The sequence below is a fragment of the Cavia porcellus genome, unplaced genomic scaffold (genome assembly GCF_034190915.1).
Source record: "Cavia porcellus strain 051 isolate PalLab524CR breed Dunkin Hartley unplaced genomic scaffold, mCavPor4.1 scaffold_22, whole genome shotgun sequence".
In the NCBI taxonomy this organism is placed as follows: domain Eukaryota; kingdom Metazoa; phylum Chordata; class Mammalia; order Rodentia; family Caviidae; genus Cavia; species Cavia porcellus.
The window spans coordinates 64,846,629-64,872,098 of NW_026947505.1; the positions used below are offsets into that span (position 1 = coordinate 64,846,629).

A 25,470-nucleotide genomic window follows, 5' to 3' on the forward strand; every position below is an offset into this window, starting at 1 on the left:
GACCCACAGCTTTCACCAGGCACTAAGCTAAAATTAAAGAAATATTAAAGAAGGGTTAAGTCAGCTGGAAGATAGAACAGGTAGAACTCTTGAAAAAGTTGTAGGCAAAGACTTTCATGAACAAAAACCCCAATCGCACAGGAATTACCACAAAGAATCAACAACTGGGATCTTATTTTATTAAAAAGCTTTTGCGTTCTTCCGGGAGAACATGGCGGACAGATTAACAGCAACTACCGGAGGCTCTCTGAAAAACTAGGCTCAGAAGCCAGGTATGGTGAGGACTAAAGAGACATAAGCAGGTGGAGTTATGCTCTGCTGACTCAGGAACGAACTGGGCTGAGAGAAACCAACTTGGAATGCAGTCCTGGTGCTAAAACAGGAACAGAAAAGCCTCTGCTGGACCCCACGCCATTGGAAGCCGCGATTTGGGTTTCCCGCCGCGCGGTGGCTGGCTGCCTCTACATCGGCTCAGCAAGGAGAGAGACACATGGAAACTCTGAGAACGGGAGTCTGCGAACGGAGTCAAAAACAGGACGGGCAGGGAGGCATGTTCTGACTTGTGGCGAGGTGAGTGAGAGAAACTGACACTCCACCACAGTTTGACTCCAGCGGACTTTCTGGGCCCGAGCAGTCCTGCGGGAGCAGGGCGCGGTGGCAACTCCAGCCACACATTCCCCTCTCGGGCGGGATTGGTGAAAAGTGCCTGGCCTGCGTGACGCTGCTGGCAGACCCCATAGGCTGGCCCAACCCAGATCCCAGAGCCCGACGGAGGCCGGGAGGGGCGGGCCCTGCGTAGGCTGCCTGGTGCACAGCGGTGAGTGGGAACACCTAATCAGCGCAATTCGATCAGGCTGTGGCTGACAGGGAGAGAAGCTGGGCCTCTCATATAAGCTTGCATATATAAGGAACAGGGAATATGGGAAGAGGCAGCAACAAGAAAGGCTCATCGGCCCCCAATTCTGAGAAACAGGCAATAGCGGACACCACACCAATAGACATAAAGCGCCATATAGAGAGCCTCATAGACCAATTCAGGAATGAAGTTATCAACGACCTGAAGCTAGAAGTATGCAAAATAGTTAGAGAAATGCTAAGCATCACCCAAGAAAAAACAGATGGTGGAATGGAAGAACAGAAAAAGAGGGGAGAATTGTTTGATAGAGAAAACAGGGAAAGCATAGAATACGTGAAGCAGGTTCAAAGGGACTACCAAGAAACTAAGAAGTCTATTGAAGACTGGCATAACAGCTTGAAAGAAACTTAAGGACAGACTATCTGAACTGGAGGGCAGAATTGTAATATGGGAGAATGAAATGAAAAACTTCTTAAAAATAACAAAGAAACAAACAGCAATAATACAAAGACAGGAAGATGATAAGAGGATCCATAACTTAAGGATTAAGAACATAAAAGAAGAAGTAGGGACACAAACAAATGAACTACAAAAGCTACTCACAGAAATAATCCAGAATTTTCCTAATTTAGCAAAAGGTAAAGATACTCAGATGTATGAGGCATACAGAACCCCAGCTACCTACAACCCAAACAGAGCAACACCCAGGCATATAATAATAAAAATTCCAGAAATTCAATACAAGAACAGAATATTAAAAGCTGTCAGAGACAAGAAACAGACCACTTACAAGGGAGCACCCATCAGAATTACAGCAGATTTCTCTGCATAAACCATCAAATCACGAAGAGCACGGGGGGAAATAATTCAAGCTTTGAAAGATAATAATCTCCAGCCAAGATTGAGATATCCTGCACAACTGTCCCTGGAAATTGATGGAAAAACAAGGTGCTTCCAGGATAAAGAGGAACTGGGGGAATTTGCAACCACCAATTCAACTCTACAGAGAGTATTGCAGGATATTCTAAAAAAAGAAAAATACAAAGAATCCAGAAATAGTGGAGGCCACAACGAATGGAGCAGAGAACAAAGTGAAGAAGACAAACTGACAGCTACTGACAGAATAAGAGCTCAACAGAAATGAGGCAGAGAAGATTGGATGATAGGAACAGCTATTTTGGAGAAAATGACATCTTAATAGGTAATACTGATTTAGTATCATCTTGTTTTGAAGTCTCATCTAGCTTTTGTCCTTCTGTCTCCAATGGTCTAAATAGGTTTTATCTTACTGGATTTTATTATGTACGATAGTATAAGCAAAAACCTTTTAAAGACAAGGAGATTATACAGAAACCATTGTTCATTTTCTGTTAGTCGATTCTAAATACTCTGTAATGCTGTCATTCTCTTAAATGGTTTTACATTGTTTTGATATACTTAATGCTACAGTATATGAAGTTGTACTCAAGGATTTCAAGGAAAGAGACAATATGGTAACTACTTTTAGGTCAGGATTATCTGGTGGTGAAACACTTCTGCTTAAATGGTTATGTTTTGATCTGTGCTGTTTCGTTGTTATGCCCTCTTTTATCTCAATCTCCACTCCATTATTTACTTTTTAATTTTTATCCTTTTAATTAAAGGAAAAAAATAGGATATATTATAGCAACCCACTTTGACTTTCCATTATCTCGATTTAAAGCCCTGTATTACTCTTACCATCTGGTTTTTAACTGATGTTCCCCTATTCTGTTTTGCTGGGTAGTATCAGGTTCGAAAATTTAGGCATCAGCTGTGAAGATAATGAGACTCATTATAATGCCCATTCTCGTTGACTTTTATCTACTTTTGAAGACCTACAATGTCTCCAATGTTTTGGTTTTGTCGGTTTTATTCTTTACTGTTTTGTTCAATTGTATTATAACTAACGATATAGGCAATTCTATTAGAGATAGCGGGAGGCATTATGGTAACCATTGTTGATCACCTTGTATTATGTTTTCACATTATCTATTATGTCCACCCTTTTGACTTGACCGATTCTGTTCTGTTATGTCACATTTGGTTTTACTCTCTTCCAAAAAAGTAATAAGAACCGTGGGAGCAATGAAATCCAAATTGTACAAAAGAGAGGAAAAGAAAGTGCTCTAAACTATATAACTGCATGTATATTTAAGTGTATAAGATAGAAAATGATATCACAGAGTTTTATTGGATCATTGAACAGAACTGTTTGCAGTATCATTGATGGAATGTCCACTTTACAAGCTTTAATTTTGTGACTTGAACAATTATTTCTAAGATGACAATATGTAATCCATTAACTAGTGATTTCCTACTGTTCATTTTTTTCCTGCAAATCTGTATAACTTGTACCCTTTCTCTGCTTTTTTTCTTTTCTCCTTAAATAAAATTTAAAAAATAAAAAATTAAAAAAAAAGCTTTTGCACAGCTACAGAAACCATCAGCAGAATAAAGAGACAACCGTTAATGTGGAAAAGTGTGTCTGCTGTTCTTCAAATAAAGCACTACTATCCAGGATATATAAGGAACTCAAAATATTAGATGCCCCAAATTAAAGATTCAGTTTAAAAATGGGCATGAGATGAATACACACTTTTCAGATGAAGAAATACAAACAGCAAATAAATTAAAAAACTATTCGCCATCTGTGATTATAACAGATTCCACCTCACCACAGAAGAATGGCTATCATCAAATCAACCAGTAACAAATGCTGGAGGAGCTGCGGGAAAAAAGGGAATCCTTCTCCACTGTTGGTGGGAGTGTAGACCGGTACAACCACTGTGGAAATCAGTGTGGAGATTCCTCAAAAACCTAGGACTACAGATTCCATTTGACCCAGCTATTGCCCCTCTTGGTATCTTCCCCAAAGAGTTAAAAGCAGTATACCATAGCAATATAGGTACACCCATGTTTACACAATTTGTAACTGAAAACAGACCCAATGTCCATCAACTAATGAACAAATAATTTTTTTATAAATAAACTTGAGACATTTGTAGGTATATGGATGCACTGTGAGGCCATACTCTTAAGTGCAACAAAGCAGACACACATGTATACGTATTGCATGGTTTCTCTGGTTTAAGAATTAAAAGTGTAAATAAGGACTCAAATGTATGGTTGGTATTGGTAAATGGCAACAGAATGTTCAAATGAGGTGGGGACAAGAGAGGAGAGGGACAGAAAAAATAGAAGGTAAAAATGGAATGAAATTTTTTGTAAATAAAGAAAGGAAATAAATCAGAGAAAACACAGCAGCAGCCAGCTGTACCGTGTATGGGCACAAGTCCCCTATGATGAATGTTATCACTATCTAAACTACACCAATAAAATAAAAATACAATGAACAATTTTACTTGACTGTCATCCAACAGAAAGGTAGAGATCTTCAAGAAGTAGTTATTTATCTAACCTTCAACTTGCTCAGTGCAGTTAGTTGTGACCTATAGTTTAGAGGTGTTTTAAAGTGTGCTATAAATCAGGCATCATGAACAACACTTTAATATGAAATACTGGAAGTTCTACTGGAGTTATGTAATTCTGCTTCCAGAAATTCCAGTGTTTTAAAAAATGTCAAAATGGGAAATGAAACATGGATCCTTTGGTATGATCCCGAGATCAAAGTTCAGCATTTTCACTGTAAATCCTCCAGTTCTTGTGGGGGGACGAGTGTATCACTCAACATTCAGTGTTAAGGCAATGGACTATATTTTTGACCTTGATGGAATTCTATGAGCTGAGTTTGTACCAGCAATACTTCAGTGAACTGTGAGTATTCTAAGCGTGTATTAGAATATTTAAGAAATGATGTGTATTGAAAACAGCCCAAAGAATGGGCAAATGGTTTCATCCTGTATTACAAGATTCTGTGTCACACACTGTCTCTGCAACAGCAATTTCTGTCACACAAAAACATTACAGTGTATCTTCACCTACCTTATTCACTGGATCTGGCATCGTGAGACTTCTGGCTACCCCCTAAATTAATTGGCCATGAAAGGTAAACATTTTAAATTGATTTGGGATAGCGAGGTAACCCCAATAACAAAACTGAAGACGCTCACGAAAGATGACTTTCAGAACTCTTTCAGAAAGCTGCAAGGATGCTGGCAAGTGTGTCCGAAATGAGAAAGTTAAAAGCAGTATGTGCTTTACAGCAATACATTTTAAAAGATTTAAACATTCACTGTTGGCTTTTTAAAATCACATTTCATTCTTTAAAACTATTGTGTCTTTTTGAACCTATTTCCTTAGGAATTTGGTTGAATTCAGCCTACAATTTCAAATTAGATTATACATAGAGGAACAATATTTTCCCTCTTCATTCCATGGGAAGTCAACTAAAACAGAGTTATTACTGAACTACCCTCAATTACCAGCATTTAACAGTGTATATATTCAATAACTGTAAAAATTAGAGCTCTCCTTCTAAAATAGATGCATTTTGAGACCGTCTTTCAATCAATTGCATTACACATTTCCTAATCTTTAATATCAATGCTTTTGTTTTAACAGATGGAAAGAGGTAACTTTGTTTTGATAAGAAAACTGTTAGGATTCAGACTAAAAATCAAACTTTTAAATGGTAGTCAAAGTAAACTTCTAATTAACTTCCTCATTAGCCACAAGCAGCTGACACCATTCTTAAGTGTCAGTTTCCTATCCCAAAATGCCACTGAAAGCAAATGATAAGTTAGCTGCTTGAGCAGTGTCTGCCTGAGGAGCCCAAACCAACAGTCTCCAAAAAAGAATAACCTAAGTGAGAGCTGGGCATGGTGGAGCACACCTGTGATTCCAGCACTTGGGAGACTGAGCCAGGAGGATCACTGTAAGTTCGAGACCAGCCTGGGCTACAAAGTGAGCTCAAAGCCAGCCTGAACTGCATAGCAAGACCCTGCTGAAAAAACAAAACAAACAAAAATGTAAATGAGTGCTGAAAAGAAACGCTAGAAAGGAAAGGCTGAGCTCCTACAAGGGCCACAAGCTTTTATTACATATAGTCATATTCAGCAAATACCATCTGTGTACGTCCTTATATTACTTCTGAATTTTGAGAAAAAGCCAGACTCACATATTTTAAGAGGGGGAAAATGTATTGCAATTCAGTCCTCTTAATATATTAACTGAAAAAATTTCATAAGCAAATCTAAGTTTGTAAAAGTCCTTTCTATCTTAAAAAAAAAAAAAGGGCACCATACAATTTTAGGAAATTATGTTCAATATAATCTGAATTTTTTTTTTCAAGTTACACATTTATTCAAGGTAGGGTAGGTAAGGATGATTCTATTCTCTGTAAAACAAACCCAAGAATTGTGACTTGTACACAGCAGCTGAATAATACAGATTTAACTCAATTTTTCACGTGACATTTACATTCTGGATACTTTTTTTTACATCCATTTTACTTTAGAAAAGCACTTTAATATACAACAAGTTTCTAATTGTTACAGATCCTGCTCCCAGCACCTGCTCAGCAATCCCAGCACCTGCTCAGTCACAGAGCACAGATGAAGAGCTTACAGCTTGGTTGCAACAGCTACAAGTGGATGCAGTACAATTGAAAAGGTATATTTATAACCAAAACCAATTCCTATGACGTCAAAAAGCTGCTTAGGTCTTAAGCATTTTGTCTTTGTTTCAGATTGTTAAAGAGGGTTATACTTTTTCTGATATTCTTGATCATATCTCTAAGGAAGACCTAAAGAGCCTTCAGTTATGGTAAGTGGTTCAGCACTTACCGTTGTATAATAGAACATTTTTTGTGTGAATATACTTTAAAATAAAGTAGAAAACAAAATGCCGGTAATGTCTCCCCTCCCAAATCTGGAGTCTTGCTAGGTTCAAGTTGGGAAAAGATGCCAGCACACTACACTCAGCTCTTGAAATGGCAACTTGCCCTCTTATTTCTATGTCACTTTAAATAGCCTTACACAGATCCCTCAGTACTTCTTGCAGGGGCACGAGTATCACCTTCACATGTGAATGTTTTTGTGAAGTGCTTAAGTAGGCAGGCTGCGTTTTTGAGAACAGGTGGCAAATGTTAACTCTGGAGTTATATACTTTACTTTCTGCAGTAAGAACTCTTAGGCAGGTAGGTATTTGGGATTTTTGGTTTGAAATTTATTTTTCTTACAAATGTTATTTGTTTCACAGTGGTGGTGTGCTCTGTAGGATCTGGCATGCGATCGTCAAGCACCGAAACCAGGAGGACCAGGAGCCCGCAGAGGATGCGGATACACCCGAGGACAATATTAACTGACATGTTTGTGGTTAAAGTTTGTTTCCATACACAACAAATTCTGCTGAGTTTAATTCAATTAAGAACTTAATGTTCTAGAGACTTTTCTTACTGAAATGTTTTAGTCTGTTTATAAACATTTTAAAGATTTATAGAGTATGTTTAATATGAATAGTGAATCTTAGATATCCCAGCATATATGAATTTTACTTTCATGAAAAGTTACCACATCGTACATTACTTGAAAAGTGTTTAAAATGAGGCTGGGTACCTCTGTTTTAGAGTGTGCCTTATTTACTAATATAGCACTTAAATGTGAAAAATAAAATGGATATGTTTAGTTTATTATCTAATGGGAATGTAACAAGATAATTTTATGTTTATGTTGAATGTATAATTGGAGAAAACAAAGTAGTTTGGCCTTTGAAATCTTATAATAAAAATTGTTGGAGAATGCTGTTGTAATCAGTGTGAACCGTCTTCTGCCACCACTACCTGAGGACACAGCAATGATTCCTCAAGGCCAGTGATTTCTACCCAAAGAGATGACAGGGTTGGAATAGGCATACAAAGAATTGTTGTTCTTCTGTTTAGACAAAAGAAAATATTTGGGAGATTATTCTTTTACCTCCTGTTTTATATATTCACACAAAGCACTTAAGCACTAATGTACAACCTGCATGCGATTACTCTCTCAATATAATTTACATGCTGAAGTTTCTAAGACTTATACCATATTTTTAGTATATTTCTCAAGGTTAAAAACAGAGTTCCTTACAGTTGCTGATGAATAGCCCATTCCATTACATGTGGTCTCTTGTTAACTGACTGACTTGAATTTGATCCACTGGTTAGCACCACGCACTTCAAAGGGTGGGTCACTACTGTAGATGTGATGGCCTAGTTCTTCCAGAGGTGGCTCCGGATCAGCTGTGGCAAACTGGGCAGCATCCTCAATTTCTTTCCTCACTTCAACATCAATTTCCTTTAATTCTTCAACACTGGCAAGATTGCTGTTCACCATCTTATCCTTGAGAAGCATAATCAGGTCACTCTTACTTCTTACTTCCTGAATTTCTTCTCGTGTACGGTAACTGACTCCAGGATCACTCATACTATGTCCATGGTAGCGGTAAGTTTGCAGCTCCATCAGGATAGGTCCCTTCCCAGATCTACAATAGGCAGCTGCAAACCTTGTTGCTTCTGGCACACACAGGATATCCATTCCATCTACCCTCAGCCCTGGAATAAAATCGCCTCTCTTATAGTAATCAGTGCTGGCTGCGGCTCGCTCAACAGACGTTCCCATTCCATAGCGGTTATTCTCACAGATGAAAATACAGGGTAATTTCCACAATGCTGCCATATTGTAAGCTTCAAATATCTGACCCTGATTGGCAGCACCATCACCATATAATGTCAAACAGACTTCATCTTTTCCATTGTACTTGCAGGCCAGAGCAATTCCAGCTCCCAGGGGCACCTGAGCTCCAACAATGCCATTGCCGCCGTAGAAGTTCTTGGCATACATGTGCATAGATCCTCCTTTCCCTTTAGCACAACCTCCTCTTCGTCCTGTTAGCTCTGCTAGGATCTCCCGGACAGAAAGGCTCCGAGTGAAGGTAAAGCCATGAGCCCGGTAGGCTGTGATCAGATGGTCTGTAGGATTTATGCCGGCCTCAAGTCCCACGCAGCAGGCTTCCTGACCATCACACAAGTGACAGAAACCACGAATAATTTTCTGCTTATACAGTTGGTCTGCCTTTAACTCCATTCGGTGCACAGTCTGCATCATCCTGTAGTACTTGAGTCCATCTTCCCTGGTGAGCACGGTGGTGACAGGTGGGCCCTCTTCCAGCCGGTGAAGATCACATTTCTTAATTTCAAACGTAGCATCATTTGCAAAATTACGGGATGCCACTAGTACTCTGCTAGACGGCTTCTGGGCAGCGCCGGACAACACGCGGGAGACGGCGGCAAGCATCTTCCTCATGGAGCGCAGGTAGTGGCTGGGGCGTTGACACCAAAGGACTCAAACTGTCTTTTTCCTTTTTATCGGTACCCGGGATCGAACTCACGACTGCCTGCTTGCAAGGCAGGTGCTTATGCCGCTGAGCTAAATCCCCAGCTCTTGATTTCAGTACTTGAATCCAAATTTACTACATATTCAACAATGCATTTTACTTCCAATAAAGTGAAATTTAAAGGAAAAAATATTATCTTCCTAAATACAAGTGATATAAACTTACCTCTGCACTGAGTGTGGTGGGGCATGTCTGTAACGGCAGCACCAGGAGGTGGCGGAAGGATCACCACGAGTCTGAGGTCAGCCTGGGCTACGGAAGGAGTTCAAGGGCAGCATGAACTACATAGCGAGACCTCGTCTCACAAAAACGGAAACAAAAACTTCCAAAAACTACATTTGATTTTCATCAGTTAAAAGTATAACTGGTTTTAACTAAAATCAAATAAAGAGGAACACTGTTGTAAACTTATTAAATTAAGTAATAGCATATTTACTGGAAAAATACATATGTAATCAATAAGAGAAAATGAAATATAGTCTTCCTATTTCTATAACAAAGATGAGGAATCCTAGATGTGAACATCTAGATTAAATACAACTTCATAAAACTTTTTATTCATAGATGCCTGGCAAGCATGAGGTCGTGAGTTCGATCCTTGTACCAAAGGAAAAAAAACCTTTTTTTTCCATAGAAATCCTTGAAAGTAGCTATCAGATGACTTTTTTGTCCAAGGATTTAACTTTTTTTATTAACCTTTTCTTCATGATCTTTGTCAAAAGATGTTTTTTAAAACTATAAGCATCAGTTTCAGGTCATATTACTGTAGTCTTCAGAAAAGTTCATTCCTTGAGTTCTTCATGCACCTGTGAGATGGTGGAAGCCTCAGCCTGAGGTGCTTCTGTTTCCTCCTTGGAAACAAAGTCAGCAGGCCCCAAGTGGTCTGCTGCCATAGATTTCACAGCATGAGCTGCGTAGTTAAGGCTGGTATTTTCACTCCAATGCCAGTGACCTGAGAAGGGGTTGTAGATCATTCCTGCCACGGTCTGAACTAATAGACCATCTGGAAAAAAATACCAGAAAGTACAGCCTTAACAAATATGTATCTTCCAAGTACTAAAAGTCTCCTACAACTCGGTATATTTAAAAAATAATTGCTAATTTAACAGGTAAGAGTTTTCTGCTACCATGTACATATCGTAATGTACTACAGACTAGGACACGTGCTCTAAGCAGACTGCCAAGACTCAAGCCCCCTCTCTGCACCTCCTACACAGCAACCCTGGGTGAGATGCCTACCCTTTCTGAATCTCTGTTTTCCCACATGAACAGAACATGTATCATACAGTTGTTGGAATTATAAGAGTTTTGTATATAAAGTAAAGCAGTTCTTGGAATTTGAAAAATACACAAAATAAATGTTAGCTGTCACTAGAAAACATCTGTCAATAAAAGATTATTGCCATGAATCATGCTTAAAGTATTTTTTTAAATTATTCTCAACAGTTACAGAAATTACCAGACCACACTAGTTTGCTATGTACTGATAATACTCCAAGTAAAATCAAATTTTATGCATTGTTATATAAACAAAAACATGAGAAATACAATGAGTCCAAGTGCTAAGAAAAGAACGTCAAATGCCAAATAAGTGAATTGAAAAACACTATTACTTAGCCAGGTGTGGTGGCACATGCCCGTAATCCCGGCACTTGGCAGCTGAGGCAGAAGGGTTGCTGTGAGTTCAGTGCCAGCCTGTGACACACAGTGAATTCAAGGCCAGCCTGAACTACAAGGTGAGACACTGCCTCAAAAAACAAAAACAAAACAAAACAAAAAACACTATGAATTGGCAGGAATGCAAGGCTTCGATTGACTGCTTACTATGTGTAAAGCAGAATGAGATAACGTAGGATGTACAACAATGAGACAAACCTTGTCTTAAAGTATCTTACAGGCCAGAAAAGGAAAAAACCACTACAAAACCATAATATAATGTGCACCACAACATAAAATATATAAAGTGACCAGGACGTTAAAAATATATCTGAGTGCAGAGGAATCAGGAAAAATTAGAAAGGTCAGCGGATATTCGGAGTGCTTAGTAGGATGAACAGAAGACGTATAGATAATAGACATTTGTATCTCATCCTTCAACAAGTGAAGGCTAAATAGCCAAAGATATGTATTTGTCATCTATCATTAGCTAGACCTAGATTAGGTATCACAAGGAGACAGAAGAGGTACTTACTACTTAACTGCAACAGCAAAAAGTGTATCACACAGTTGAAAAGATGAAATCAGCATCCTGAAGATAGTGACCCAATTAGTTAAGTGCTAGGTTATGTGATTAATGATTATAGTTAAGTCTTAAAATTTTGAAAAAAATTCTTCATACTTACTTGATTCCAGAATGCTCTCTAGCTTTTCAGGTGAAATGAACTTCTCCCACGTGTGAGTACCTTTTGGAACTATCCCTGCAATCTGCTCTGAAAACACAATCCCCAAGACATAGGACAGCTGTGTTTTGTTGATTGTAGTGATGAATAAAGACCCACCATGCTAGAAGAAGCAGAATTACATACCTGTAAACATGTATAGAACTATGAGTGTCACTCAAGTAAGGCTTGCCTTTCCCTCTCTTCTCTTCAAGTATTTTTAAGTATAGTTAAGATACATAAGTATCAATACAATATAAATTGCCACAGTATTTTTTCCTTGGGAAATTCACTATTAAAGGCAATCCAAAGGTCAGGGGTTTTGCTTAGTGGCACAAGCGCCTACTTGGTAAGCACAAGGTCCTAAATTTGATTCCCGGGGTCAAAAATAAATAAACAAATAACGGCAATCCAAGATCCAAGCCTCTCTCCGTGAGTCAGTGCCATTCGTGGACTGCAACAGGAGAGAACCAGGCCTCACCAGGACGCGATCCTCACCTGGAAACCATATCATTTTCATTGTTTTGTTGGGTTGGATTTAATTCTCTTTCATTTTGTTTTGTTTAAAAATCTGATGGCAGGAGCAGCTATTTAAAAGATAGCAAGTCATTACGGTAGCCACTTTGATTTTACTACTGGTTTGTTTTGAAGACTTTTATTGTATTCACTGATTTGTTTTTATTGTTTCTATCCTATTCTGTTCTTTTCATTTTTTTCTATGTCCGAAGGTCTCTACAACTACTCTGAAAACAAAAGAAGTATGGTAACTATTGTTGATTTCATAAGGTTTTGAAGTCCTGTATCACTTATACTGGTTTATTTTGATTGGTTTTATTCTGTTTTACTTTCCTTGGTTTTTATCCTCTTACGCGCAATCCACTACAGACTCACTGAGTCTATACATTAGTACTTACAATCCTTAAAATCATATATTACTACAACATATGTGTGTTTTCTCTTTTACTTATTTACTGCAGCATAGAGAACAGTCAGTGGGTACTCTCTGACAAAAAAATAAATGATTAAGGTTTGAAATATTTTTATTTCAAATATTTCATTTGCAAAAATACTATAAAAGAACAAGATAACCCCTTAGGCAAATGCCAACCCAAAATGGAACTGTTTAGTTTGCACTGTTTAGTTCTGTTGGTTATATTTATAGTGTTTCCTATGATTAGTCTGACAAATGTCAAGCACGTAAGTGCAGCCTCACGCTTCTACATGTTATCATTAGTGTAATGGGGACAACATGCCAAGTTCCCTCCAAAACACTTATATTACTCTTTCTACATATACTGGAGTGGAGAGAAAGACATAATGTTTCAAATATTACCTCAAACCAAAAGTAAAAAAAGCTAAGATGAGCCCTGAAATACTGCAGTGTACCCTTAAATTAAAACTGAAATACTACAAATTATATCATACAATTTTTCTTTGTACAACTCTGGCAGAGAATCATTTTTAAATCTGAACACTTATCGAGTCTGTATTCAATAAAATTATACATTAAAGAATTAGTAATAAACAATGTTGGTTAAAATATAGGTTCTCCATTAAATCAAAATTTAGTTTGAAAGTCCAAAATGCCAGTATTCCTTGTATGTGTCCAAGAACCTCTCTGTTCACACACACACATACTGACACACAACACAGAAATTAATAATGAAGGAATTTTACTTGAACAATAGGAAATAAGCCTTAAAATAACTCCATTTAAGAAGTAACACCAAAGAAACAATCACAGATTGAGGACTAAGGACACACGGCAACTAACTGTAATGCAGGAATCTGGACTGGATTCTGTAATGGGAAAATGGCATTACCAGAAAACTAATGCAATTTAACAAGCCCCGCAATGCATTAGGAAGTACAATGCCAACAAGCATGACTCTGAGAACTGTATGTCAGGGGCAGCACCATGGTGGGCTGCATGATGCCACTCCACGTGTGTGAGTACGAGGCGGGACCCTGACAGCAGGGTCTCCTCCACTGTGTGTCCTCCGCCTCACTGGCTCATCTGTGTTCTTAACCTTACAAAGCTGTTGACACTAGAAGGATACAGGTGAAGGTGATACTATATTGTCTTTGCAACTTCTCTGTAAACCTGGGATTAGTTAAAAACAAACGCTTTTTAGATCTCTTGTTAAGAAGCTCTATTGAGATATGGGCTTAGCATTTCATTTTTCAGCTTTTGAGCTAACTTCCTAAATTTTTTTAAAAACCTCTATTTAGATATTGGCTAAGCATTTCATTCTTTTAGCTTTTGACCTTAGGGTATAACAGTTTAAATGTAACAATAGAATCTATATGTAGCATTAGTAAATAGGACTTTAGGGATATTTATTATAAGAAAGTTTAGAAACAAATTTAGAGAACTAAATCTGGCCAAATTACTTAATAATAATAAGTATTAAGGATAATCAGGCTTGGAATCAAAAGAGCTAGCCTTAGGCCCCATCTAAGTGCCAGGGATCTTTGTCATCCCACAGACCCTGAGTCCTCCATGCGTCAACAAAGGCAGTAACAATGTCTGCCTTTTCTTCACCACTGGGTGGCTGGTAAAATCAAATGTGTCAAATAACTCTTTCATAGGCTGAAAACTCACATATAAAGTGATTTAAATGCTATTTAAGTAAATTTATGCTAATCACTATTTCTACTGATTCTGAAGTATTAAGTAAAAACCACTGCTTGGTAACTGCCATACAATGTCTATTAAGTATTTAATCCGGACTGTATCAACAGGGAAATACCACTATAAATGTATTGTTTTCAAATACACCAACATTTTTCAATGCACATCAAGATACTGTAGGACACCGAAAATCCCTGTGACTAAGGTTAATCTGAGGGCCAAAAGTTATCTCCGGCAGATATCCCTTACTCCTGGCTTCTGGTTCCTTCTCTCCCATATTCTGCCTGCTGGACTGCTACAATATTATCGAGTAATTTTTTTGCTACAGATATAGGCACACTGTAATAAGAAATAAACTCCATAAATCTTACTTTTAACACTCGACAGCAGCACTGTATAAATGTTTCTAGATCAGCCACATGTTCTACAACTTCAGAAGCTATAACAGCATCAAAAGTATCTTCAGTCTCTTCCGCAATCTCTTCCAGGGAACACACTTTATATTCTATCCTCTTATCCAGGACTGGGTCAAACGCTTTATGGTGCTGTGCTGTTTTAATATTTTCATCCACAGGATCAATTCCAAACACTGAAGCCCCTAGACGCCCTAGAGGCTAATGGTATAAAATATCATCACTCTCAGGAAGAAAGAACACATTAGCAATAAAAACCTTACCCAAGATGAAAAACAGATTAGTCATAAAGTGACAATTTCTGGAAATCACTTATGGGTATATGGGTTTATATACCATTTTCTCTGGTTTGTATACATTTGAAATTTTCTATAATAAAAAGCTTAAAAGAATAATAAAACAACAAAAACCTATGTTTAACTCATTTGCAAGTCATATACCTCATGTTCTTGATCTAAGGAATATATTTTCACAGTGGATTAGCTTTCCCATTATTGGACACAATACCCAATACTCAAAACTTAAAAGAGGAGAGGTTTAACTTAGCTCATGGTTCAGGGGGATTCAGACCATAATCAGCTGGCTCCAAGGCAGAAATATTAAGGTGACAGGCGTGCCAGAGCAAAGGTGCTTAGTTCCCAGTGTCTGGGCAGCAGAGCAGTGTCAGAGAGGAATGGGCAAGGGGTTATATACAGTATCCAAGATCACACTTCCAGGACCCACCTAGACACACCCAGGAGTGTGCTTTACCAATCTGCTAAGCACTTCTTTAAACGCCTATGACAGGAAGCTGATATCAGGATTAATGGTCATACATATATTTTGGTTTCTTGAAACTTTGTAATTCATATCAAAATAAACTAGCCCACTGTCAGGTGAAGAACAAGGGAACTTAATTGTGTATCAGAGGGCTCTGTTAGTCTGCCAACAGGACTGAGTTTTGGACTTTGACAATATCACATCCCATTGCATCTTTTCTGTTTTGTTTTGCTTTTTGATACTGAAGATTGAACCCAGGGCCTTCTCATTAAACTATATATACAGCTCCTCCCACCAACTGTTTCTGGAGACAGGGTCTCACTAAATCACTAAGTTGCCCAAGTTAGGCTCAAACCTGCAAGCATCCTGCCTTAACCTCCCACAGTTCTGGGATTTCATGAGTGTATAAACCACACCCAGCTTGAACCTTAACATTTTTGTATTTCCCTAGTGCTGCTTGAATACTTTCAAAAATCAAATGATAGAAGACACAAGAAGACTGAGCAATAACAAGCAGAGAAAACAGTCTCTCTGAGTCACCATCCAGACACTGGAATATAGCATCATGAGGAAGACAAGGAGGGAAGTGGGTCCACTGGATCCAGTAACAATCTGAAGTGCAAACTGAAGCCCACATAGTGAAGAGAGAAACTCCCACAAAGGAGGAGGTAGCTGGCGATGTCTTCTCCGACACAGGACTCACTGCGTGAAAAGAGTGGTTCAAACTGCGGACCCAGAGTGACAATAAGAGCTGGTAACCCCAGAGCCCTCTACAGAGAGACACAGCAACAGAGGAGAGTAGCAGACATAGGGACTGCACTGGCAGGCGGCGAGTGCTGAGGGCTCAGTCCACCTGTGAGAGACAGCAACTGGCTGGGACAGGCTGGCTAAGCCCAGAACTCAGAACTGCTGCCAACTCCAACTGGTAGCTTCCAGCTGGGCTCAACCCCATGGAAAATGCTCGGACAGTGGCAAGCCCAATGAGTCTAGTCTCAGGACAGCACTGTTGAGATTATCTGCTACCCCGCCCAAAAGCTACTGCTGGCTTGCCGGGAGAGAGTGGCACAAATCAGGACTCTGTCTTCTCAGGTTATCAACTAGTGAAACCAAAGAGAACCGTGAAAGTGGTTGTTTTATTTTCTTTTTCATTTCTTTACCTTTTTTCTTTTCTTTTTTTAGAGTCTTAAAAGCTGTAAGAGAAAAGAAACAAGTCACCCATAAAGAAAAGCCATCAGAATCATAGCTGACTTCTCAGCACAAACGCTTAAGTCAAGAGTGAAATATTCCAAGTTCTAAAGGAAAACACCCAGACTGATGTACCCTAAAAAAAACTATCTTTTAAAACTGACAGAATTAAGATACTTTCATGACAAAGATCATCTGAGGAAATTTATAACCACCAAACCAGCACTCCAAAATGTTTGAAGGACATTCTAGAAAGAGATATTAAGGACTACAGCTCCATAAACCCCAACAGAAGGAATCCATGAGGCATGGCAAACAATTAGAGGGAGGGAAGCAGAGGCAATAACAGAGAAATAACATGACGAGGATAAGTCAATACATGTAGGTTACAACCATCAATGTTAACGGTCTTAATTCACCAATCAAAATGGTGGTGGCAGAATGAATCAAGAAGTAAGATCCAACAATACGCTGCCTACAAGACACACATTTAATTCAAAAATATATTCACAGACTAAAAATTAAAGGATGAAAAACAATACTCTGTGTGACAGGAATCCAGAAAAAAGCAGGAGCAGCTATTCTATTTGCAGACAAAGTGAATCTTAAGCCAAGACTGACTAAAAGATAAAGGTCACTATATCCTCATAAAGCGAACAATCCAAAAGGAAGAGACAATAATCATAAATACACATGCAACAAATATCAGTGCACTCAGTTATATAAAATAAATACTAACCGACATGAAAAATCAAATAAGCCCTAACACAACTGTATCTCAATAACTCGCTGTCACAAAAAGACAGATAAGCTAGACAAATAATTAATAATGAAATATTAGAACTGAACCAAACTTTTTAACAAATGGACTTAATAGATGTATATAGAGCGTTCCACCACACATCAGAATACATGTTCTTTTCAGCTACAGAATGTTCTCCAAAACAGATTCCACATTGGCCTATAGAACATGCTTAAGTAAATGAAAAGAATTCAAACTATCCTATGCATACTATCAGACCACAGTACAATGAAATTGGAAATCCATGGTAAAAGAAACCACAAGAACTTCATAAACACATGGCAACTAAATAGCATTATCCTGAACAATCAATGGATCACAGATGAAATTAAAGAAGAAATCAGACAATGTTTACAGTTCAATGACAATGAAAGTGCAACATACTGGAATTTATTGGACAGAATGAAAGTAGTCTTAAGAGGAAAATTTATAGAAGTAAATACTTGTATCAGGAAAACAGAGCAAGCACATATAAACAACTTAATGTTGAACCTCAAACTTCTAAAAAAAGAGAAGGCTAAACCGAAAGGTTATATGAGGGAGGAAATTACATAGATCACAGGAGAAATTAAGACACTGGAGACAAGAAAACATAAAGAATCAATGAATCAAAGAGTTGGCTCTTTGAAAGATTAAACAAAATTGATAAAACCTTACCAACCTCAAAGAAAAACTCAAGCATATGTAACTAGGAATGAAAAGGGTGAAATCACCACAGACCCTGCAGAAATATACAAGATCATCTGTACCTACTTTGAAAACTTGTATTCTAATAAGTTGGAAAATACAAAAGAAATGGACAGATTTCTAGCTACATATGAATCACCAAAGCTGAACCAAGATGATATGAAGATGTAATTAAAAACCTACCAAAAACAACAACAAAAACCCAAGCACTGACAGATTCATGGCTGATTTCTGCAAGAAATTTAGAGAAGACCTGAAAGTACTACTTCCCAATCTCTTTAATGAAATTGAAAGAGGAGCAATACTCCGAAATTCACTCCTGGAAGCAAGTATTACTTTGATACCAAAACAGAAGGATCCAATCAAGAAAAGAGAATTACAGGCCAATTTCCTTAATGAACATAGCTGTAAAAAATCCTCAGTAAGACAATGACAAACAGAATGCAGCAAATCATCAAGATTATATACCATGATCAAGTGGGATTCATCCCAGGGATGCAGGGTTGGTTCAGCATATAAATCAATAAATGTAATCCACCATATTAACAGAGTCAAAGACAAAAATTGTATGATCATCTCAACAGAAGTAGAAAAAGTTTTTGACAAAGTCCAGCACCTATTCATGATAAAAATCCTACAAAAAAACTGGGATAGATAGTTTTTATCTGATACAAGCCATCTATGACAAACCAACAGCCAACATCATCCTAAATGGACAAAAACTCAAAACTCTCTAAAATCAGGAACAAGATAAGAATGTCTACTATCTCCACTCCTATTTAACATACTCCTGAAAATTTTAGCTGGAGCAATTAGAAACAGGAAATAAATAAAAGGATTAAAGAGCTTCCCCTACACCTCAGCAGCCAATGGGATCATCGGCTGCCCTTCATCTTCAGCACCCGAGGAGTGCCTCGCTGGGCTGCCCTTCCCCTGCACCTCAGCAGCTGACAGGATCATCAAATGCTCTTCCGCCATACCCAGACGACTTCAGTGGCTGAGGGGAGCCTCAGCTGCACTTCTGCACCTCAGCAGCTGATGGGCTTGTGGACCACTATTCTCCCCTACCCAATAGACCTTAGCAGCCCATGGACCATCAGTGACCCTTTCTACCACCTGCTTGGTGGTATTAGCTTGGTGGGCTGGTGGAAGCCTTGGTAACCCTTCCTGCTACAGAGAGAACCTCAGAGGGCCTGTGACAGTGTGGTGAGTTTCCCTCTCAAGTAGAGGACCTCAGGAGCCTCAGCAAACCCTCTTCCCAAATGTAGGACCTTGGCGAGCCGGCAAGAGTGTGGGTGAGTCCCTTTTCCATACAGAGAATCCCAAGTGGGTTGGTGGACAGGCTGATGAGGTCACCCCTACCTGGAGGAATGGGAAAGGGTCTAAGAGACCTCTGGTGACAGAGTAGGGTCCTGCTAGAGTGCACACTATACACAGGTAGATCTGGTGGCCTGGAACTGCCTGAAGCCACAGTAGCAACAGGAGATAATGGTTGGTTTGCAACAATACTCCTGGGTTACCCAACCTGTGAAGAATATAGGGCTCAAACAACAGGCCCTGCAGAAGGAATCCAGGTCACTGGCCCCTCCCCTACACTGTAGGACACAGCAATTGTGTGAATATCAGCCACACGGGAGGACCCTAACACACACAAGATGGACAGTGGAGACTCGCAGGATCAAAAAGGCCAGAATATTAACTCAAGGTCAAAATGACAAAACAAAAAAGCAAAATATCATGTCAAATGCCCAGTCCCTCAGAAACAAATACAGGAGATATCAACATAGGGGACACTGGAAGGCATACACCTGAAGTTTCTGAAAAGATAACAAGTGAAATAAAGAGACAAATTCATGAGCTTTGAATTAGATTAGATTAGAAACAGTCTCTCATAAAAAAACAAATGACAACCTTAATAAAGGAGTTGCTCAACACAGCTAGAGAAGACAGAGATAAAAACATACAAGAGCATGGGAAAATCAAGCAAATCATTTAAAAATGATATAGGAAAGAAATAGAATTTATGAAACAAATTCAATGAGATATTCAGGAAATTAAAAATTCCACTGAGAGCTGGTAAAACCACCTGAATGAAACTGAAGATAGACTTTTAGACCTTAAAGACAGAATCATAATTCGCAATCAGGAAAGGAAAGAACTTTTAAAAGTAACAAGAGATCATGAAATAACAATTCAACAGATTCAAAATAATGCAAAGAAAAACAGTATGTGTAAATGAAAATAACACACACAAAAAAACTATTCACAAAAGTAATAGCAGAAAATTTCCCAAACATGGGAAAAGAATCTAATATGCAGATAAGTGCGGCATGTAGAATGCCAAACAGTCATAACCAAAATAAATCTACACCCCAGCATATAATAATCAAGATCCCTGAAATTCAGCATTAAAACAGAATGCTAAAAGCTGTTAGAGAAAAAAGACTCTAACACAAGGAAAGCCTGTTAGAATCATGGCAGTCTTCTCATCACAAACCCTCAAATCAAGATGAGCTTGGGGTAAAGCATTTCAAGCCTGAAAGAGAACAACTTTCAGCCCAAACTGACATCAATTTTTTCTTTGAAAATTAATGGAAAAATAAAATGCTTCCATGACAAAGAACAACTGAAGAAATTCACGTGCACCAAACCAATCCTAGAAAGAAGACTTACTGAAAGACATACTAGAGAGACACAAAAATGATCACAATCCCCGGAACAACAGCAGAAAGAGAGGACCAGGGAGGGCCAGCAATTAAACAAGGAGGAAAAACAGGGACCCAACAATGGGAAAATAACACGACAAAATTAAACCAGTACATACCTGTTATAACCATCAATGTAAATGCCCTCAATTCACCAATTAAAAGAAAAAAGTTGACAGAATGGATGAAGAAAAAGGACCCAACAATATACTATATACAAGAAACATAGCTGGCTCAAAAGGAAACTCACAGACTTAAAGTCAAAGGATGGAAAACAGTATTTCATGTCACTGGAACCCAGAAAAAAGCAGAGGTAGCTATTCTGTTTGTAGACAATGTGAACTTCAGAAATTACCAGAGGAGATTAAAAAGATTACTACATACTTGTTAGGATAAAAATTCAAGAGAAAGAGATAACAATTAAATATATATGCATGAAATACAGAAACACTCACTATATAAAACAAAGACTAATAGACATGAAAAACCAAATGTGCAATAACACAGTTCTAACAGGGGACCTTAATATTCATTGTCACAAAGAGATAGATCAACTAGACAAAAAGTCAGCAAAGAAATAACAGAACTCAACCAAACCTATGAACAAATGGACTTACTAGATGTTTACAGAGTATTCCACCCAACAACATCAAAATACACACTCTTTTTAGCTGCACACGGGACATTCTCTAAAATAGGCCATATATCAGCCCATAGAACATGCTTAAATAATGCAAAGGAACTCAAATTATCCCATGAATATTATCTGACCACAGTGCACTGAAACTGGAAATTAATGACAAAAGAAACTGCAAAACCTACATAAACACATGATTAAACGACACCCTCCTGAACAACCAATGGGTTACAGAGGAAATTAAAGAAAAAATTAAACAGTATCTGCAATCCAATGACAATGCACATATAACACACCAAAACTGTAGGATGTAATGAAAGCAGTCCTCAGAGGGAAATATATAGCAATGAACTGTCACATCAAGAAAACAGAATGAGCACAAATAAACCTAATGCTGCACCTCAAGCTCCTAGAAAAACAACAGCAAGTCAAGCCCAAAGCTCATAGAAGGGAGGGAATTATAAAGATCAGAGCAGAAATTAACGCAATAGAGACTAAGACAACAACACAAAGAATTATTGAGTCAAATACTTGGTTCTTTGATAAAATAAACAAAACTGATAAACCCCCAGTAAACCTTACCAATAAAAAGAAAGAAAAAAATCAAATACATGCAATAAGGAATGAGAAACGAAAACTTACTACAGATCCTGTGGGAATTCAGAAGAGTATGAATACCTACTTTGAAAATTTTTACTCACATAGGCTGAAAGCAGAGGAAATGGACAGAATCCTAGAAACATAAATTATCAAAGCTGAAGCAAGAAGATAAAAAATTTTGAATAATCTAGTATCAGTTACTGAAATTGAAAAAGTAATTAAAAACACCACCACCAACAACAAAAAAAACCCAGGTCCTGATGGATTCACAGTTGAATTCTATAAGAAATGTGGAGAAGGGCTGGGGATTTAGCTCAGCGGCATAAGCACCTGCCTTGCAAGCAGGCAGTCGTGAGTTCGATCCCGGGTACCGATAAAAAGGAAAAAGACCAAAAAAAAAAAAAAAAAAAAAAGGAAAAGAAATGTGGAGAAGATTTAACACTAGTGCTCTTCAAACTCTCTAATGAAGCTGAAAATGAAGCAATCCTCCCTAACTCATTCCTGTGGTCAAGTATTACTGATACCAAAACCAGAGAAAGACCCAACCAAAAAGGAGAACTATAGGCCAGTCTCACTAATGAACATTTGATACAAAGATTCTCAATAAGATACTGGCAAATAGAATGCAAAAAATCATCAAGAAGATTATACATCATTACCAAGTGGGATTTATCCCAGGGATGCAAGGATGGTTCAACATATGCAAATCAATAAATCTAATACACCACATCAACAGAGCCAAAGATGAAAATCATGATCATTTCAATAGATGCAGAAAAAGCTTTTGATAAAGTCCAACATTTGTTCATGATAAAAACCCTATAGAAAATCTGAATAGATGGTTTCTATCTCAATCTGATACAAGTCATCTATGACAAACCAATAGCCAACATCATACTAAATGGACAAAAACTGAAACTTTCACTCTAAAATTTAAGACAAACCAACAGCCAATATCATATTAAAGCTTTCACTTTCTCAGGAAAAAGACAAGGATGTCCATTATCACCACACCTACTGATTACAGTTCTGGAAATGTTAGCCAGAACAAGTAGAAAGAGAAGTAAAAGGAATAAGAACAGGAAAGGAAGAAGTTAAATTAGCACTATTTGCAGATGACATGATACTTTATACATAGAAGACCCCAAAAACTCCACTGAAAGACTTCTAGATTTAATAACCATATTCAAAGACCCAATCAGAAAATGGGCATCTGAGATGAACACACACTTCTCAGATGAAGAAATACAAAGAGCAAATAAATATATGAAAAATGTTTAATATCACTAGTCACTCAAGAGATGCAATTAAGGGGCTGGGGATTTAGCTCAGTGGCATAAGCGCCTGCCTTGCAAGCAGGCAGTCGTGAGTTCGATCCCTAGTACTGATAAAAAGGAAAAAGACAAAAAAAAAGAGATGCAATTAAAACAACACTGAGATTCTATCTCATCCCAGAAAGAATAGTTATTACCAGAAATCATCCAACAACAAATGTTGGAGAAGCTGTGGGGAAAAGGATCCCTTCTCCCCTGTTGGTGGGAGTGTAGACTGGTGCAATCACTGTGGAAATTAGTGTGGAGATTCCTCAAAAAAACTAGGATTGGAGATCCCATTTGACCCAGGTATTCCCCTTTTGGGTATCTTCCCAGAAGAATTAAAAACATCATACCATAGAAATATATGTGCACCAGTGTTCATAGCAGCACAATTTGTAACAGCCAGAACTTGGAAACAAGTTCACAAATGCCCATCGACTGAGGAATGGATTAAAAAGATGTGGTACTTTTACATAATAGAGTACTACTCAGCCATAAAAGCACAAATTGAGACTTTTATAGTTAAATGGATATAACTTGAGATCATACTCATAAGTGAAATAAATCAGACATGCATGTGTAAACATTGTGTTGTCTCACTACTGTGAGAAGCTGAAAGTGTGTATGTACGTGTGTGTGTGTATGTGTGTGTGTGTGTGTATATATATATATATATATATAAGTAATACAGTTAAGAGAATTGTACTACTGATTGGAGCTCACTGAAGAGAAAGTTTTGTGCTGGCACTCTTCAGACAATGCAGATATCTTGTGCTCCGAGTGATTTGGGGATGTCAATGTGCAATGCACATACCATGTTTTCCCCTGATTGTTGTGTTTTAAAGTTTTATTTTATTTTTTGCTCTTTGAAATAAAATGAATTTGGGGGGGAAAAGATCTAATTATGATACAGTGCTGACAGAATATAAAGCTGCAAGGCATCAAATTACTATAAACTGAAGTAAATATTCCTCACAGGAAGAATGATACTCTTGCAAGTACTCTACAACTACTAATAAGCAAAGTTCTGTTAGGTTTTTATAGATTAAATTAAAAAGAACAGCTTACTATGACATTTAAGCCAGTAGGAACTCATTAATTTCTTGTGACAGAAGAGTTCACAGGAAGCTATCTGAATGATCTACGTCCTGTTTTTCTATTTTTATTTATTTATTCATTTATTTATTTTGGTACTGGGGATCAAACTCAAGACCTTGCACTTGCCAGGCAGGCGTTTATGTCACTGAGCTAAATCCCCTGCTATGTCCTATTTTTAATTTTAAAAAACTCTTGATATTCTTATTTATCTCCTATCTATCTATTCTGGTGATTGAACCCAGAGCATTCCCATGGAGCTATATCTCCAGCCTTTCTTTTAAAATTTTGACACAGGGTCATGCTAACTTGCTAAATTAATTGGGTTGAGCTCAAACTTGGGATTCTCCTGCCTCAGCTTCCTACAGTGCTGGGATTACAAGCATGTACTCATTCAACTTAAAATTTTTAGATTCTTAAAAAAAGTTTAAAAGCATATACTATGTGTACAATAACAAAAAGGTTATAATCGTAAAACAATTTAAATCAACATTACTCATCTAAAATAATGAATATTAGTTGTCAAATGGTAAGTTAAGCACAAATGCCTTGTCAAATATTTTTCCCATTAATGACAGACAAGCTGTCCATCACTTACTTCAGTTAATAATCCACCACCACAGCCAACATCAAGAATCTTCATGCCAGACAAAGGTTTGCCAGGATGGTGATTAGCCATTGTTTTCAAAAGATTGTCTCTTAAAAAATTTTTAAATATAAAAATAAATGATTAATTTTATCAACTGTAAGCGAATACAATTTTGATGAACTGTCAATCCCTATTTCAGCTGGAGTACTGATATTTTTTGATAAATGCCATAGCCTGCACTGCTGTAGTAGTCCATTTTATGTTGTCTAAATAAATATGCCACAGTGGTTCAAATGGAGTTCTCAAACTAATCAAAATCATCTGAAAGGTTTTCAGAATACTGATTGCTGACTCCTCAGACAGAGTCTTAGAATGTGCATTTCTGACAAATCCAAGGTTGGTATCTGATTTTGTTGATCCAGGTCCTAAACTTTGAGAAACAAACCGTCTAGTCTAATAAAACA

General features: G+C 37.8%; 2 protein-coding genes across 6 annotated transcripts in view; both read right to left on the bottom strand.

Moving 5' to 3' along the window:
• Nucleotides 1–5,849: 5,849 nt before the first annotated feature.
• Nucleotides 5,850–9,922, bottom strand: LOC100724284 (pyruvate dehydrogenase E1 component subunit alpha, somatic form, mitochondrial-like). Its single transcript, XM_063233293.1, has one exon. The coding sequence runs from the start codon at nucleotides 9,112–9,114 to the stop codon at nucleotides 7,942–7,944; it is 1,173 nt and encodes a 390-aa protein (XP_063089363.1). The 5' UTR covers nucleotides 9,115–9,922; the 3' UTR covers nucleotides 5,850–7,941.
• The window catches only part of Coq3 (coenzyme Q3, methyltransferase), a 29,321-nt gene continuing 13,014 nt past the window's right edge, over nucleotides 9,164–25,470 (bottom strand). For 3 of the 5 annotated variants that reach the window (XM_003467417.5, XM_063233295.1, XM_063233294.1), the window contains 4 exons: nucleotides 25,016–25,115; nucleotides 14,590–14,832; nucleotides 11,548–11,707; nucleotides 9,164–10,208 (listed from right to left, as the gene is read on the bottom strand). In XM_003467417.5, coding sequence (XP_003467465.2) covers nucleotides 9,988–10,208; nucleotides 11,548–11,707; nucleotides 14,590–14,832; nucleotides 25,016–25,115 — 724 coding nt within the window. In that variant the 3' untranslated portion in view covers nucleotides 9,164–9,987. Of the gene's footprint in view, nucleotides 10,209–10,818; nucleotides 10,954–11,396; nucleotides 11,454–11,547; nucleotides 11,708–14,589; nucleotides 14,833–25,015; nucleotides 25,116–25,470 lie in introns of all 5 variants that reach the window. The other 2 variants (XR_010042042.1, XM_005002631.4) reach the window with 2 other exon arrangements.